Genomic DNA, 15014 nt, shown 5'->3' on the forward strand with positions numbered 1-15014 from the left:
TCAAACATTTGGCCCATCACTCCCAGACGAAACATTGGAGGACCTATTGTTAAACTGGGGCTCAGCCATCGTTAGGCGGGGTAGGGTGGTATTTCAATTATCATCACTAATCCAGTGTATCACATATAGGGGTATTGTATATCAGGGTTTTCCTTAGGTTTGATCTGGGGAGTCAAAAATTTTCAGGAGGGCCAAAAGGGGGACTTTGTTAAAATATTTGGATTTCACCATACCAGTTAGTCTTACAGCATGGGTTTCTGTGGTTCCATTTGTGCAATTTCGATTTCTGCAGAACAGTTCAATGATACATTAGCTGCATAATTGGAGGGGTCACTGTAATAGGGAGACAGATAGTGTCTGTCTGTTTACTTCTGCCAGGTAATATTTCTAATACCGGTATGTGGTAAGACTCTTTAATTCCAGTTAGTAAAATCTGTAACAATATAGAAGGTTGTGTTTAAATGTGTGAGTGTGATGTTGTTACAGCTTGGAGGATAAGGCCCACGTACGTACTAAGTCAACACCCTTGGGCGGAGGTGGTGGTGTTGGTGGGCGTGAGGCAGTGATGTCACCAGTCAAGGCAGGTAAAGTGTCAGCATTGACCACTGCCCACCGGGACACAGCTCGCAGACCCATCAGAGCCACTACCACAGCCACCACAAAGAGGTGAGTTCTTACTTCTGTTGGTAAAGTCTGATTTAATTAAAGAATATATAGATAGATAGATAGATAGATGGATACAGTATATATATATATATATATATATATATATATATATATATATAGATAGATAGATAGATATATATATATATATATAATCTATCTATATATATATATATATATATATATAGATATATATATAGATATATATATATATATATATATATATATATATATATATATATATATATTTTCATTCATTCATTCATTGCCAGATGCCATGTATCCCAAACAGGGTGGCCAAGGGCTTAGAGTTAATTGTTTTACAGAGAGGGGCACTAATCCTCCACCAACCCCACTTGACACGTAGGGATGCCAACAGCATCTGGTGTTCCCAGGCGGTCACCCATCCAAGTACTAACCAGGCCCAACGTTGCTTAACTTCGCTGATCGGACGGGAAGCGGTGTACTCAATGTGGTATATATATATATATATATATATATATATATATATATATGTACAGTACCCTCGTGTCCAACACGCGTTTGTCTAGCGTGATTCGCGTTCAGCATAGAGAGCAAAAAATTAGTACGATTTAAGTACTGTAAAATGGGTACATAAGCATAACACCGATGAAGCTCCGAGAAGTGAGCGAAATCCGCAGAGTTCGCCTCTAGCTCAGTCACCCTTGGTTCAACAAGGTCATACTGGACATTCCCATGACGCTGACAGCCAATCAAAACTTCCAATCAAGTAGCCTCCGCCACCTGCTGTTGTGACGTGATTGTGATGTCACCCAATGAAAAACACTTCTGCTCTCACGTGATGTTTTGTTTAAATTTCTCCCACCACAGCACCACTTACTCTCATAATTCGCATTGGACGGTGCTTTTTTCTCGGTTCATTTTCTGCCCTTGCTACTGCATTTTACCCTGCTCACGATGCCTAGGAAGCCCTCTGAGAACCCCAAGAAGCGACGGCACCTCCCTCATGCCACCAAGCTAGAATTCATCGAGAGGCTGAGGAAAGGGGAGAGGAATTTCAAAGGATTTATGAGGGGGGTTGAGGAGGAGCAGCAGCCATTATCCACTAGTGACACCAGCAGCCATCCTCCAGGGACCCAGTAGGGCAACCTACAGCCTCGGATATCACCGTCCATCCCCAGCAAGTCCACCAACACTATCCTAAAATGTTAGTTATAATTCATAGTACAGTACCATTTATTATAATTACAGTAGTACCAATATATGTATAGGTATATTGTAGGTATTTAGGGTGACTTTTCCTAGGGTTGCTGGCATAATTCATTTTTCCCCATAAGCTCTGTTGTTTGTCCAACACGTTTTTGGTCCAACACGGGACCCATGCATGACAATATTACCATGTTGGACGCAAGGGTATTATATATATATATATATATATATATATATATATATATATATATATATACAGTATCTATCTATCTATCTATCTATCTATATAATATATATATATATATATATATATATAGTATTTAAAGTACTTGATCACTAAAATTTAGCTGATGTAATATTTACTGTATATGTTGTATAGTGTTATTGACTATACTGTATCAGTTAAATATACTGCTGCACTTGTTGAACATACAACCTTTATGTGTGCAGATACAATGCAGCTGAATAAAAGTGTTGTAGCAATCAGTGCAGTCGAGTATTAACCTAAAAACCAATGTATGCCAGTGTAATATACAGAATGTTTTGGATTTGTGTACAGTAGTTAATTGAAACCATGCTGTTTAAAAAAATAAGCATGGGAAACTGTAGAAATTTTTGTCTAAGTATAAGATTGCATGCATCAATAGGGTGGCAGACCAAACTGGACCTAATTGTCAGTAGATATATCATTATAATTGTGCAGCCTCTTCCCTCCCCTCTGCCACATTTAAAAATCAGTATGTCTGAAGTCAGACAAATTTATTAGGCAAGGTATTGAAATTAATAACAGCAGACCACCAACATTCTAGGAGTCTATTCACAACCCACAGCTGTATTGTGTTGGAGTTTTTGGTGTGGTGTATGCAAAGGAATGGTTTTGTAAGCTTTTTTTTTCCATGCTATGGCTCCCATGCATTCAGTGGGATTGTGTGCCTCATTGAAGATTAGCTGGGAAATTGTAAAACAGAGGAGGGATTACAGAAGTAAAAAAGCTGGAGAATTACTTAAGGGAAAGTAAAAACTGTTAATTATGTAAGGAACAGAGGTGGCAAGTGACTTTCCCGAGATCAGTACAGATATCAGTTACCGTTATGTATCTAGTCAATATAAAATATAAAATGGACAGGTATTTGAATATGTGTGTTTGTGGATAATGCACATATCTGGAAAAAACATTTCTAAAAGATGTGTCCTGTAATACACTCCATTCATCCATCCATAACCTATTCCTTTTCTGCCCCATTAGGAGTATAGAGATGCAGAGCTAGGCTGCTTAGTCCAAATTCATAAGCTGATTGGCATTAGTTAAATCATAAATCCCAGCAAGCCCTGGAATTTAAACCTATATGAACCCTGTTTAGTTGAAGGACCTTAACACAGTAGTCCACTGGGCAGCCATTTTTTTATTGTATGGTAACCACCAGTGTAGTAAATGGTTTCCTGGGTTACAGGAATTCATTTAGTGACTCAACATAGAGGCACCTAAAGGTAACGCTACATTGAGTGAGTGAATGTTGGTTAACCCCATTTGAAATGGAATTCAGTATGGAAAAAGTGTTTAATACCTGTAATATTAGAATCAGGAGTAAGTGGATGAAGACCAGAATGATAATATAGACGAGATGACAATCTTCAAAATATAAAAAATCAGAGAGAGAGAAAATAAAAAACTGGATAACTGTCAGCTCAAAATTATCATTTCAAGACCCTGAATATGTACCAACTGGTTCTCAGTATGAAAGTAGCATTTAAATACTTTATACAGATGAAGACATGATGAGGAATGTTTAGCACAAAATTCATTTGGCAAGAATTTACATATAATGCAGTTCTATGAAACCCTCACTTGAAAGAGAGAATGAGAGAGGGACACATTGTACTCTCTGTGGCTGCATGGACCCTACCTCAGCCTCATCTGGGGGTGGGAAAGAAGATCTGAAGGATGATGTTGATGATTTTTAAAGACAAGTGCACAGAGCAGCCATGAGTTTGATGCTTAATTTTAGGAGCTTAAGTTATAAAGGCAAACTGAAAAGACTAAATCTACCTTCAGTGGTACACAGGGAAAAAGAAGAGATATGATAATTCGGTATAAGTTTGTCATTTGAATGAGAGGAACCCCCCCCCCCTCCCAAAAAAAAAATAAATAAATAAATAAATAAAGTCTGTCTCTGTATCTGAATCAGTCATTATTAGGACCACCACAGGACTGGACCTTCTACTTAGGAGGGTGATAGTCAGCATTAACCGTTCCCAAGCGTATTACGAGCAGGGAAGGGGTGTGAGTAGGAAGAGTGATGACAGTAAAAATTGAAGTATTGGATTGATCTTCTTCTATCATCATCATCATCTGGACCTCCTTTCCCACCCTAGGGCAGGGTGAGGAGTAGCAATGTCCAGACAGCACAGATATGCCCAATCCAATGGGCCATGCTTCCACTCACTCATCATTCAAGCCTCTGGAGTCCTGGCTCTATCGGATACGACAGAAACATTCACCACACTCTGTAGCTTCACATAAACATGTACGATCGAGTCATTCCGGATGCTGCTACGTTAAAAAGGGGTGCCAAATCCCTGATCATGCACTTCTCCTCACAACATTCATCCAGCCAGCTCGATCTTTTGTCAGTTCCCTAGCCTCACCGACTTCCAAACCTCTCTTCCTCTCACGCTCGTCCACCATATCTCTCCACCTTCTCCTTGGCCTACCTCGCCTCCTCCCTCCTTCAAATTCGCTCAGGTATACCTTTTTCACCTCTCTATTGTTATCCATTCGCTCCACATGACCATACTATCTCAGTATACTCTTGTCGATTCTGTTGTCCACCAACTTCCTCATCCCATATCTTTCACGAATCACATTATTTCATATCCTATCCACCCTCTGTACTCCACTGCATTCCTCAGCAGTCGCATCTCCACTGCTGTTACTCTTGACTTTTCATTTTCATGCCACACCATAGTTTCACATCCTTGTGTTAAAGTTGGCACTAGTGCTACTTCGTGTAAGCCTCGTTCAGCTGCAAAACTCAAGTCTCTGCTTCTTTTCAAGGCCTTCATTGCATCAGCTACTTTCCTTCCTTGTGTCACTCTACTTTCAACTTCTTTTGCACATTTTCCTCTCTTTTCTATCACTGTACCCAGGTACTTGAACTCTCTCACCAACTCCAGTCTCTCTCAATTCACTGTAACATCGCACTGGGGGTCACCTTCTCTCTCAATATGGTCTTTTATTTATGTAATTGGTATGACATGGAACTAAAGGAGCTTTGTATATATGCACACACATATGAAAAGACAAAGTACCAGCACCCATTTTAAATATGTGCCGCAGTGTGAGCTTGAACTCTTGATGTGGGTCACACATTGCAAGATGAGTATGCTAGCCCCCAAGCCACCACAACATCCTGCATAAAATAAGAGACAATAGAGATAACAGGAATTAAAGGTTTCTATTGAGAGGAATTTACTTTTCAACCAACTACTAAATTTATGATCATATATGAGTGTGTTGTCCCAGATGATTGGCTGAAAAGTGTAATTGTAAATGTGTACAAGGGGAAAGACAATGCCCTGGAAAGAGGAAATTATAGAGGTATAAAGCCTTTAGATCAGATAATGAAGGTAATGGAGAGAGTTCTAGAGGGTATGATTATGAGGGAAAAAAAAATCATGGAGATAGAAGCAAAACTATGGGTGTCAGGATAAAATGTTTAAGAAGTACTGCGAGTGCAGAAACACGGGGGGTTCTCCCAGCACTCGGCCAAGGCCGAGCCGGCCCACATCCTGAGTACTCACCCGTGGTTGGACGCAGCCTGCGTTGTCTGGAAACAAAAGGGTTAAATGTCTGGACCAATTTGCCTAGCCCTGGTTTCCTAGGCTCCTCATGAGGCAACACAGGATTAGATGATGATGATTCAGCCCCTCGAAATAAATGAATCTTTAACTTGGCTCTTTTTTATAATTCTTTCGTGTTTTTTGGAGGGAACAGTTTGTGGGCTTCTGGCCTATGGTTCCTTCTTCCTTCCATTAAAAAAAAAAAAAAAACTTCTGTACTAAAGATTTGGATATAAAAGGAAGGTGGAAAGAGCACTTTGAATCTGTTCTAAATAGACCAATCCCAGCTGAAGAGGACATTTTGCCAGCTGAGAGAGATTTGCAGATAGAAACAGGGGATATAACTTTGGAAGAGGTAGCAAAATCTGTAAAGGAGTTAAAGAATTTTAAGGCTCCAGGTGAGGATGGAATATTCCCTGAAATGCTTAAGGTGGAAAATGATGAGTTGATGAATGCGCTTTTGAAACTTTTTAATGTGGCTTGGGATAATGGTGGAATTCCAGAAGAATGGAAAAATGGAGTGATTATAAAAATACCAAAAAAGGGAGATTTAAGTGTGTGTGGCAATTGGAGGGGGATAACTTTGACACCTGTAGTTGCAAAACTCTTTTCCAAAATCTTGTTGAACAGAATAGAGCCAGTAATTGATAAAATTTTAAGAGAAGAACAAGCAGGATTTAGAAAAGGTCGAGGTTGTAATGATCAGATTTTTATTGTAAGGCATCTAATGCAACAAGCTAATGAGATGAAAATGCCACTTTGTATGTGTTTTGTGGATTTTGAAAAGGCGTTTGATAGTGTTTCACGTGGAGCTGTGTTGAAAATTATGAGATTCTATGGTATACCAGAAAAGTTTGTAAATGTTATTAGAAGCCTGCATGAAGGTACGAATACTTTTTGTAAGGTAATGGTGGGTGGTTCTTTGAGTGATCCATTTCAAGTTAGGTCAGGAGTGATTCAAGGAGGAGTTCTTTTGCCATTGTTGTTTGTTTTGGTTATGGATTATGTTATGAAAAAGGTTGTAAGGAGAACAGGTGCAGGAATTAACTGGAAAGAAAATAAGAAGCTGATGGATTTGGACTATGCTGATGATATTGTACTGATTTGCGGAAGTATTTACGAGATGCAGAGGGTGCTTGATTGTCTGGTGGAGGAAGGAGAAAAAGTGGGATTGGTAATAAATTGTGGAATGACTAAAATTATTAATATGAACGTGGAGAACCAAATCGATTGTGTAATTGGGAATAATGTGGTGAAGAATGTAGAAAACTTTAAATATCTGGGAACGATTGTATCATCTAATGGATCATTAAACAATGAAATTGAGGAGAGGATTAGACAGGCTTGGCGAGCTGTTGGAATGTTGAAATCTGTTTGGAATAATAATATGCTTTCGGTACACACTAAAGTGAAAATTTACGAGTCCATGGTTAGACCAATTTTAATTTACAGGCATGAGTCATGGTACAGTACAATTGCAACAGATCAGAAAGTATTAGGATTTGAGAATAAAATACTGAGAAGGATTCTTGGGGTAAAGTGGCAAGACAGAGTTACAAATGAAAGAGTAAGGATATTACGAGAGTGGAACCAGTTAATGAATATGTGAGACTGTCTCGCTGGAAATGGCTGGGGCACATATACAGAAAAGAAGGTCGTTTAATACAGGATGTGCCAGAGTGGACTGCTAGAGGAAGAAGAGGTAGAGGTAGGCCGAGGGAAACCTGGTTGAGGACAATGAAAAAAGAAGCAGGAGAGGAGTGTTGGTGGGACCTGAATGAGATGGCACGAGACAAATATTGGTGGAGAGAGTTCATTGAGGCCCTATGCATCCCGTGGGGTGCCACAGGAAATGATTGATTGATTGATTGACTTCCATCCTTACTCATCGCACTATCCAAGTACTTAAATGCACTCACATTTTCCATTTCCTCACCATCCAGCCTCACTTTGCATTCAGTTACTTCATTTCTCTCAAAGACCATAACTTTTTACTCTTCCCTACATTCACCTTTAAATTCCATTTCTTACACGCTTTCCCAGATTCATGCACCGAGCCTTGCAGTTCCCCATTGTCTTCACTTAACAATACAGTATCATCTGCAAAAAGGAAGTTTCCAAACACTGCCCTCTCTCATTAGGGCCACTCCAACTCTTCACTGTGTCCTGTGTCCTTCCAACAAGGTCCAAGCTTTGCTACCATACATTAGTTGATATCACAATACAGTACAGTATAGTACTATCTTGCAGCAACTTTTTTACTTCCATATTTACTTACCTATTTCTTATCGCTGTTTTCAAAGAACCAGCAACCTTTCTTCCCTGTTGTACCCTTTCAAGCATTTCATCCTCTAAACTTCCATCCTTACTCATCACACAACCCATGTACAGTACTTACATGCACTCACATTTTCCATTTTCTCACCATTCAACCTCACATTGCTTTCAGCTACTTCATTTCCTTTGAAGACCACAACTTTTTACGCTTCCCTACATTCACCTTTAGATTCCATTTCATACACACACTCCCAGATTCATTCACCGAGCCTAGCAGTTCCCCTTTGCCTTCACTTAACAATACAGTATCATTTGCAAATAACAGAACAGGAAGTTTCCAAATGCTGCCCTCTCTCATTAGGGCCACACCAACATCCACTGCCTTACCTTGTTTATCTTTTATAACTCATCTATTTACAGATCAAACAGCCATGTAGACATGACACATCCCTATTTCAGTCCAACATTCAGATAGAAAAATTCACTCAGTTTACCATCCACATGCAGTGCAGCCTTTTAGTGCCCTCATACATACTCTTCACCCCATTCAACAGCTTCCTATTTACTCCACATACTCTTAATATTTTCCAAATTCCTTGTCAGTCCACACTTATGTGCTAGCTCCAAATCCATGAAGGCCACACAACTTTCCCTTCTCTAGAAACTCTTCCACTAAGACCTTAGGATGAATATCTGATCTAAACAATCTCCTTCCTTCCAAAAACATCCCCGTTCTTCTCCAACCAATTCCTCTATTATTTCCCTAATTCTGTCCATATCCTACCATATACTTTTCCTGTGACACTAAGAAGACAGATGCTTCTTCAGTTACTACACACTTTTTTTTCCTCTTTTCCTCTGTACAGGGGAATGCCTTCCTCCAAGGCCTATCGTCACATCTTCCATATCCATTATACTACTCTCTCTACCCCGTGCTTCAGCATTTCACCACACACTCCATCAGTTCCTGGAACTGTCCCCATTTTGACTTTCTTCATTACATCCACTACTTCCGTCCTCGATCTCTTCCTCCCTTTTCATCTCCTTCTTTCTCCCAGCCATTCCCCAGCCACTTATATTACTTTCATTCTCTGTGTTTAACAGTTCCTTAAAGTGCTCTCTCCATCTGTTCACTTTTCTCCCCCCACCACACAGCAATCTACCATTTTTATCTTTCACTCCCCTACAACTTGCTTTTTCACCCTGTCTAACTCTCTTTACCTCCTTCCAGAACATTTTCTTACATCCTCATCACTTTACACTCAGAGTTCTTCAGAATTCCCCATTCACTCTCTTCATACTTTCTCTTACTAATCTTTTCACTTCTCTTTTCTTCTGTACATATAACTATCTATTCCATCTCACAACTTCCTCCCTGCCTTTGCTTCTCATCCACGCACTATACAGTAAAACCTCGATATAACAGACTTCAATAGACTGGAATTTGCTTTTATCGGAATCGAGGAGCTACCAGACTAAATTCCTATGCAGTAATCATTTAAGACCTGGATGCCCAAGTGCCGGACACCCCAAGTCCCGGACATTTTGGGCTTGGGTCAAAAAAAAAAAAAAAAAAAAAAAAAAAAAAAAAGCCGATATGTGTTCATCCCGACTCTAAATTTGCCATGTGGTGACGAACAGTTGTGTTTTGGCATGTAGTTCCGGCTACATCCACCAGAGTGCCCCGGCATCCTCGTCAGTTCCGGCCTACCTACCGTCGTGACTGCACGCTTATCGCCATGGCTGCCCACATGCTCGCTTTTGTGGTGCACAGAGAATAAACTACAATACCTCGCTACTAGACCACATTGGAATTTCCAGTGTTGTGCATTGTTAAAAAATTAGAATTCAGAGTGCCAAGGATTAAGTGCAGAGTGCAACACTGGCGTGTTGCAACTGGCATTGTGCAAGTAAGAACAGAATGTGCAATGTTAAACAATTATAATTCACAGTGCAAAGGATTAAGTGCAGCACAACACTGGATTACTGTACTTGTTTCAAGTGCACGTTCACCACTGTCAGAGCCATAGAGGAGACGGGTTAATCCTCACGACGGTCAAGGACGTGTCGTAAGTTCCCTGTACACTGCTAAATATTTTCCATGCTCACTTCTATTTTCTCATTCTCTGGTTCCTTTTCATTTATTTTATGGTTTCTGTCCCTTATTTGTGTGAATAGGGTTTTAAATTGGTGCTGTGCATGTCTGGTAAGGAGTTATTTAGGTGGCTTTCAAAGTTAGGTTGGGTTGGGGTCTATAAATACCTGTCCATGAGCATTTTTCCAGTCCCAGACAAACCAAGTCCCGGCCATGCCTTTGGCTTTATTACGTCAGATCTTGGAGGGATTACTGTATATCAGAAAAAGTCTGATAAAGCCAGAAGCAGTCAGGACTGCTTGACCACTTCAGCTATGTTCACCACAATAAAGTTTTACCCATACCATGCTGGGGAAAAAGAAAAAAATGGTACCCTTCTGTGCTGGCAGATTTTGAATTTTTTTTTCTAGCTAAATGGGCATAATGCATCAATATAAGATCCCTGGCACTAATAAAAGTAATCACTAAAGCCAGAAAGTTGGTTTAATTGAATCAGGTTGGTGCCACTCTTCCTCGGAAATCTTTGATGTTACTGAGAGAGCATAGCAGCTGTGAGCTGGTGAACCAATTTTGGATTTTTTTTTTTTTTTATTTTTTTTTTTTTTTGCTAAATAGGCTGAATACATAAGATTCTTGGCACTAAAAAAAAGTAATTTTGCAAAGCCTGAAAGTTGGTTGATGCCACTCTACCTCTGAGATCTTTGAAGCTACTGAGATAGCAGAACGTCTGAGCTTGTGAACCAATTTTGGATTTTTTATTTTATTTTATTTATTTATTTATTTTTTTCTTTGTGGGAAAATGGGCTTAATACATCAATACGAGTTGCTACCCAAAAGTTCCAGTAATTTGAACAGAGGGAGCCAACCATTTGCAGTTTTGCCTTTTGCCACTGGGAGGAGTCAGCAGCACCCCTTGTGCATCAGTGTGGCCCTGGCCGTGTCTGTGAGTGGACGTGTTGTTGATCTACGCTTACTATTGTAACGTGGTGTGTAGGTGGTTTGGCAGTTTTGCAATAGCGGACCTCATGGAACAAAGAACCTGCATCAAGTTCTGCTTTAGGATCAACAAGACGGCTGCAGAAACTCACTGGTTGCTTCAGCATGCCATTGGTGACAATGCCATGTCCCAAAGCTGAACATTTTTCTGGTACAAGTGGCTCAGGGAAGGACGAAAAAAACGTGTCAAGTTCGCAGCAATGTCAAGTTGATGTTGATCGTTTTCTTCTATATCCAAGGGATTGTTCACAAAGAATGTGTCCCACCCGGTCAGTCTCTCAGCGGAAAGTTTATCTGTGAAATTTTGCAGCGTTTGAGGGAGAACATCCGCCGCAAAGGTCCAGAACAGTGGAAGAACAACGACTGGGTCCTGTATCATGACCTGTCCACACATCAAATGTTGTCCGGCAGTTCCTGGCTTCCACTAGCATGATAGTCATTCCCCACCCACCCTATTCGCCTGATCTTGTCCCCTGCAACTTCTTCCTGTTTCCTAAGCTGAAATTACGACTGAAAGGGCGTCGATTTGACTCGATTGAGGAGATCCAGACAGAATCGCAGGAGGTGCTCATGACCGTCACGCCTGAAGCCTTTTAGGAATGCATGGACTAGTGGAAAAAAATGCTGTGACAACTGTATACATGCCCAAGGGGACTACTTCAAAGGCGACAGTGAGAATTAAGAGGTCTATCTATCTATCTATTGCCAGACGCCTCAGTCCCGTTTGGGGTGGCCACAAACAAATCGCCTCCAAGTCGCCCTGTCCCCCGCCATTTCACTCCCCTGCTCCCAACTCACACCCCCCTCTCTCATATACCTCTCCACCCCATCCCTCCATCTCATCCTCGGCCTCCCCCTCCCTCTTTCCCCCTCCACCTCACTCACATACACTCTCTTCGTCAGTCTTTCACCCTCCATCCTCTCCACATGGCCAAACCACCTCAGTATGTTCCTCATAACGCTTCCTATCACATCCACATCAACACCACAACGCTCCTTTATATCCTCATTCGTCAGCCTGTCTCTCCATGTGACTCCACAGGCTCCTCTTAAATAACTCATTTCCACTGCTCTCACTCTTGACTTGTGTCCTTCCAACAACGTCCAAGCTTCACTTCCGTACGTTAGAGTTGGTATCACAATACTGTCATATAGTAACTTTTTCACTTCCATGCTCACTTCCCTGTTTCTTATCACTGCTTTCAAAGAACCAGCAACCTTTCTTCCCTGCTGTACCCTTTCAAGCACTTCACCCTCCAAACCTCCATCCTTACTCATCACACTACCCAAGTACTTAAACGTACTCACATTTTCCAATTCCTCACCATCCAACCTCGCTGTACATTCACTGACTTCACCTCTCTCAAAGACCATCACTTTACTCTTCCCTACATTCACCTTTAGATTCCGCTTCTTACACACTCTCCCAAACTCATCCACCAAGCCTTGCAGCTCCCCTTCGTCTTCACTCAACAACACAGTATCATCTGCAAACAACAGCACAGGGAGTTTCCAAACACTATCCTCTCTCACCAGGGCCACTCCAACATCCACTACCCTACCTTGTACCTCTTTTATTACCCCATCCATGTACAGATTGAACAACCATGGAGACATGACACATCCCTGTTTCAACCCAACTTTCAAAGAGAAAAATTCACTTAGTTCACCATCCACACGCACTGCAGCCTTCGCACCATCGTACATACTCTTCACAGCATTCAACAACTTCCCATCTACTCCATATATTCTTAACACTTTCCACAATCCTAGTCTATCCACCCTGTCATATGCTTTCTCCAAATCCATGAAAGCTGCATACAACTTCTTTCCCTTCTCTAGAAACTTTTCCACTAAAGATCTGAGAATGAATATCTGATCTACACAAGCTTTTCCCTTCCTAAAGCCTCCCTGTTCTTCTCCAACTAATTCCTCTGTTCTTTCTCTAACTCTGTCAATAAGTATCCTACCATACACTTTTCCTATTATACTAAGAAGACAAATGCCCCTATGATTACCACACACTTCTTTTTCCCCTTTTCCTTTGTACAAGGGAATAATTATACCTGACTTCCAATCCTCTGGGACTCTACCTTCCTCCCAGGCCAATCTGCACATCTTCCACATCCATTCTACTACTATCTCTCCCCCATGCTTCAGCATTTCACCACACACTCCATCAATTCCTGGGGCTTTCCCTGATTTAACTTTCTTCATTGCTTCCACAACTTCTATCCTACTGATTTCTTCCTGTCTTCTCACCTCCCTCCTTCTCCCAGCCATTCCCCAGCCACTTATACTCGCATTACTTCCATCCTCCACGTTCAACAATTCCTTAAAGTGTTCTCTCCATCTGCTCACTTTTTCTCCCTTCTCCACTAGTAATCTACCATTTTTATCTTTCACTCCCATGCTAACTTCACTTCCACCCTGTCTTACTCTTTTCACCTCTCTCCAGAACATTTTCTTACAGTCCCTCCACTTTACACTCAAATTCCTTCCAAATTCCTCATCCACTCTCTTCTTACTCTCTCTTACTAATCTTTTCACCTCTCTCTTTCTTTCTACATATAACTCCCTCTTCCGCCTCTCAACCTCTTCCACGCCCCTATTCCTCATCCATTCATTGTATGCTTTCTTCTTTTGTGCCACAGCCTGTTTCACCTCTTCAGTCCACCACGCTGTTCCTTGCACCCCCCTCCGTCTTCTCTTCCTTCCACACACCACATCACATGCTGCACATATTTCTTCTGTAAATATTCTACACACACCTTCCACATCCCCCATCTGCTCCAATTCATATTTGCCCAATCGTTCCTCCACTTCTCTCTTATACTCTGCCTTTTTCTCATCCTCTTGTAACCTTTCCACTCTCCTTGCAACTACTCCTTCCTCTCGTCTTTCCCTTCTTCTGTTCCTCCATCTTACTTGGACTTTAATTCTGGCCACCACCAAGTAGTGGTCAGAAAGTCCACTCCCCCAACCTCTATAAACTCTTGCATCCAATATACATCTTCGCATCCTTTCATCCACACACACATAATCAATCATTGCCTTCCTTTCATTCAGTTCACCACCCACCCTTCTCATCACTCGCCATGTATACCTGTGGATCATTTTATGCCTGAAGAGGGTATTGGCTATCACCAACCCCCTCCCAGCACAAATGTCCACTAACGCACTGCCATTCTCATCTATCTCAGCAGGCACACCCCACTCACCAACTATTCCATCCACCTTCACGTTCCCAACTTTACCATTCGTATCACCAATCAAAAACACTCTCTCATTCCTTCCAAACTTTTCCATGCACACTTCTACATTTGTCCAGAACTCTTCTCTCACTCTTCTAGCACGATCTTGCGTTGGTGCATACACACACACAATCGCCCACATTTGTATTCCAACTTTCAACTTTACCCACACAATCCTTGATCCAACTGATCCATACTGTCTTATGCTCCTCTTCCATCTTTTACTCACAACTATACAAACTCCTTCCTTTGCCCTCTCATTCTCACCTACTCCTGCACATATACCCCATCCATACTCCCATTCTCTCACACTTTCTCCTCTCCATTTTGTTTCAGTTATTCCACATACATCCACTTTCGCATCCTCAAGCACCTGGACAATCTCTCTCTCTTTCACCTCATCATTCGCTCCCCTTACATTCCACGTTCCAATTGCAATGTCCTTTGTCCGGTCCTTGGTCGTCAACGTTTGGTCAGTCCTTGTCCGAGGCTTATTGTTTGTTTTTTTAGTTAGTTGTTTTCCGGGGAGGGGCACTAACCCTCCGCCAACCCTTTTAGTCGCCTTTTACGAAAAGCAGGGATACTGGGGGAGTATTCTTGAAAAACCCCCCTACCCCAAGAGGTAAGGTAACTTATTTTCCTACAGAATTCAAATTACTGGAACTTCTGGGTAGCACCTCATATAAGATCCTTAGAAC

At 41.3% G+C, this 15014-nt stretch overlaps 1 protein-coding gene and 1 pseudogene across 1 annotated transcript in view; one reads left to right on the forward strand and one right to left on the reverse strand.

The window, feature by feature from the left end:
* Window positions 1–15014, forward strand: part of LOC145415744 (dual specificity protein phosphatase CDC14C-like) — a 316480-nt gene that overhangs the window by 224970 nt on the left and 76496 nt on the right. The window contains exon 10 of the mRNA XM_080284978.1: window positions 487–666. Coding sequence (XP_080141104.1) covers window positions 487–666 — 180 coding nt within the window. The remainder of the gene's footprint in view (window positions 1–486; window positions 667–15014) is intronic.
* On the reverse strand, window positions 1034–1152 carry LOC145415799 (5S ribosomal RNA; annotated as a pseudogene).

This window comes from Coenobita brevimanus, chromosome 103, assembly GCF_032717465.1.
Source record: "Coenobita brevimanus isolate Jiangsu-jjx chromosome 103, ASM3271746v2, whole genome shotgun sequence".
NCBI lineage: Eukaryota > Metazoa > Arthropoda > Malacostraca > Decapoda > Coenobitidae > Coenobita > Coenobita brevimanus.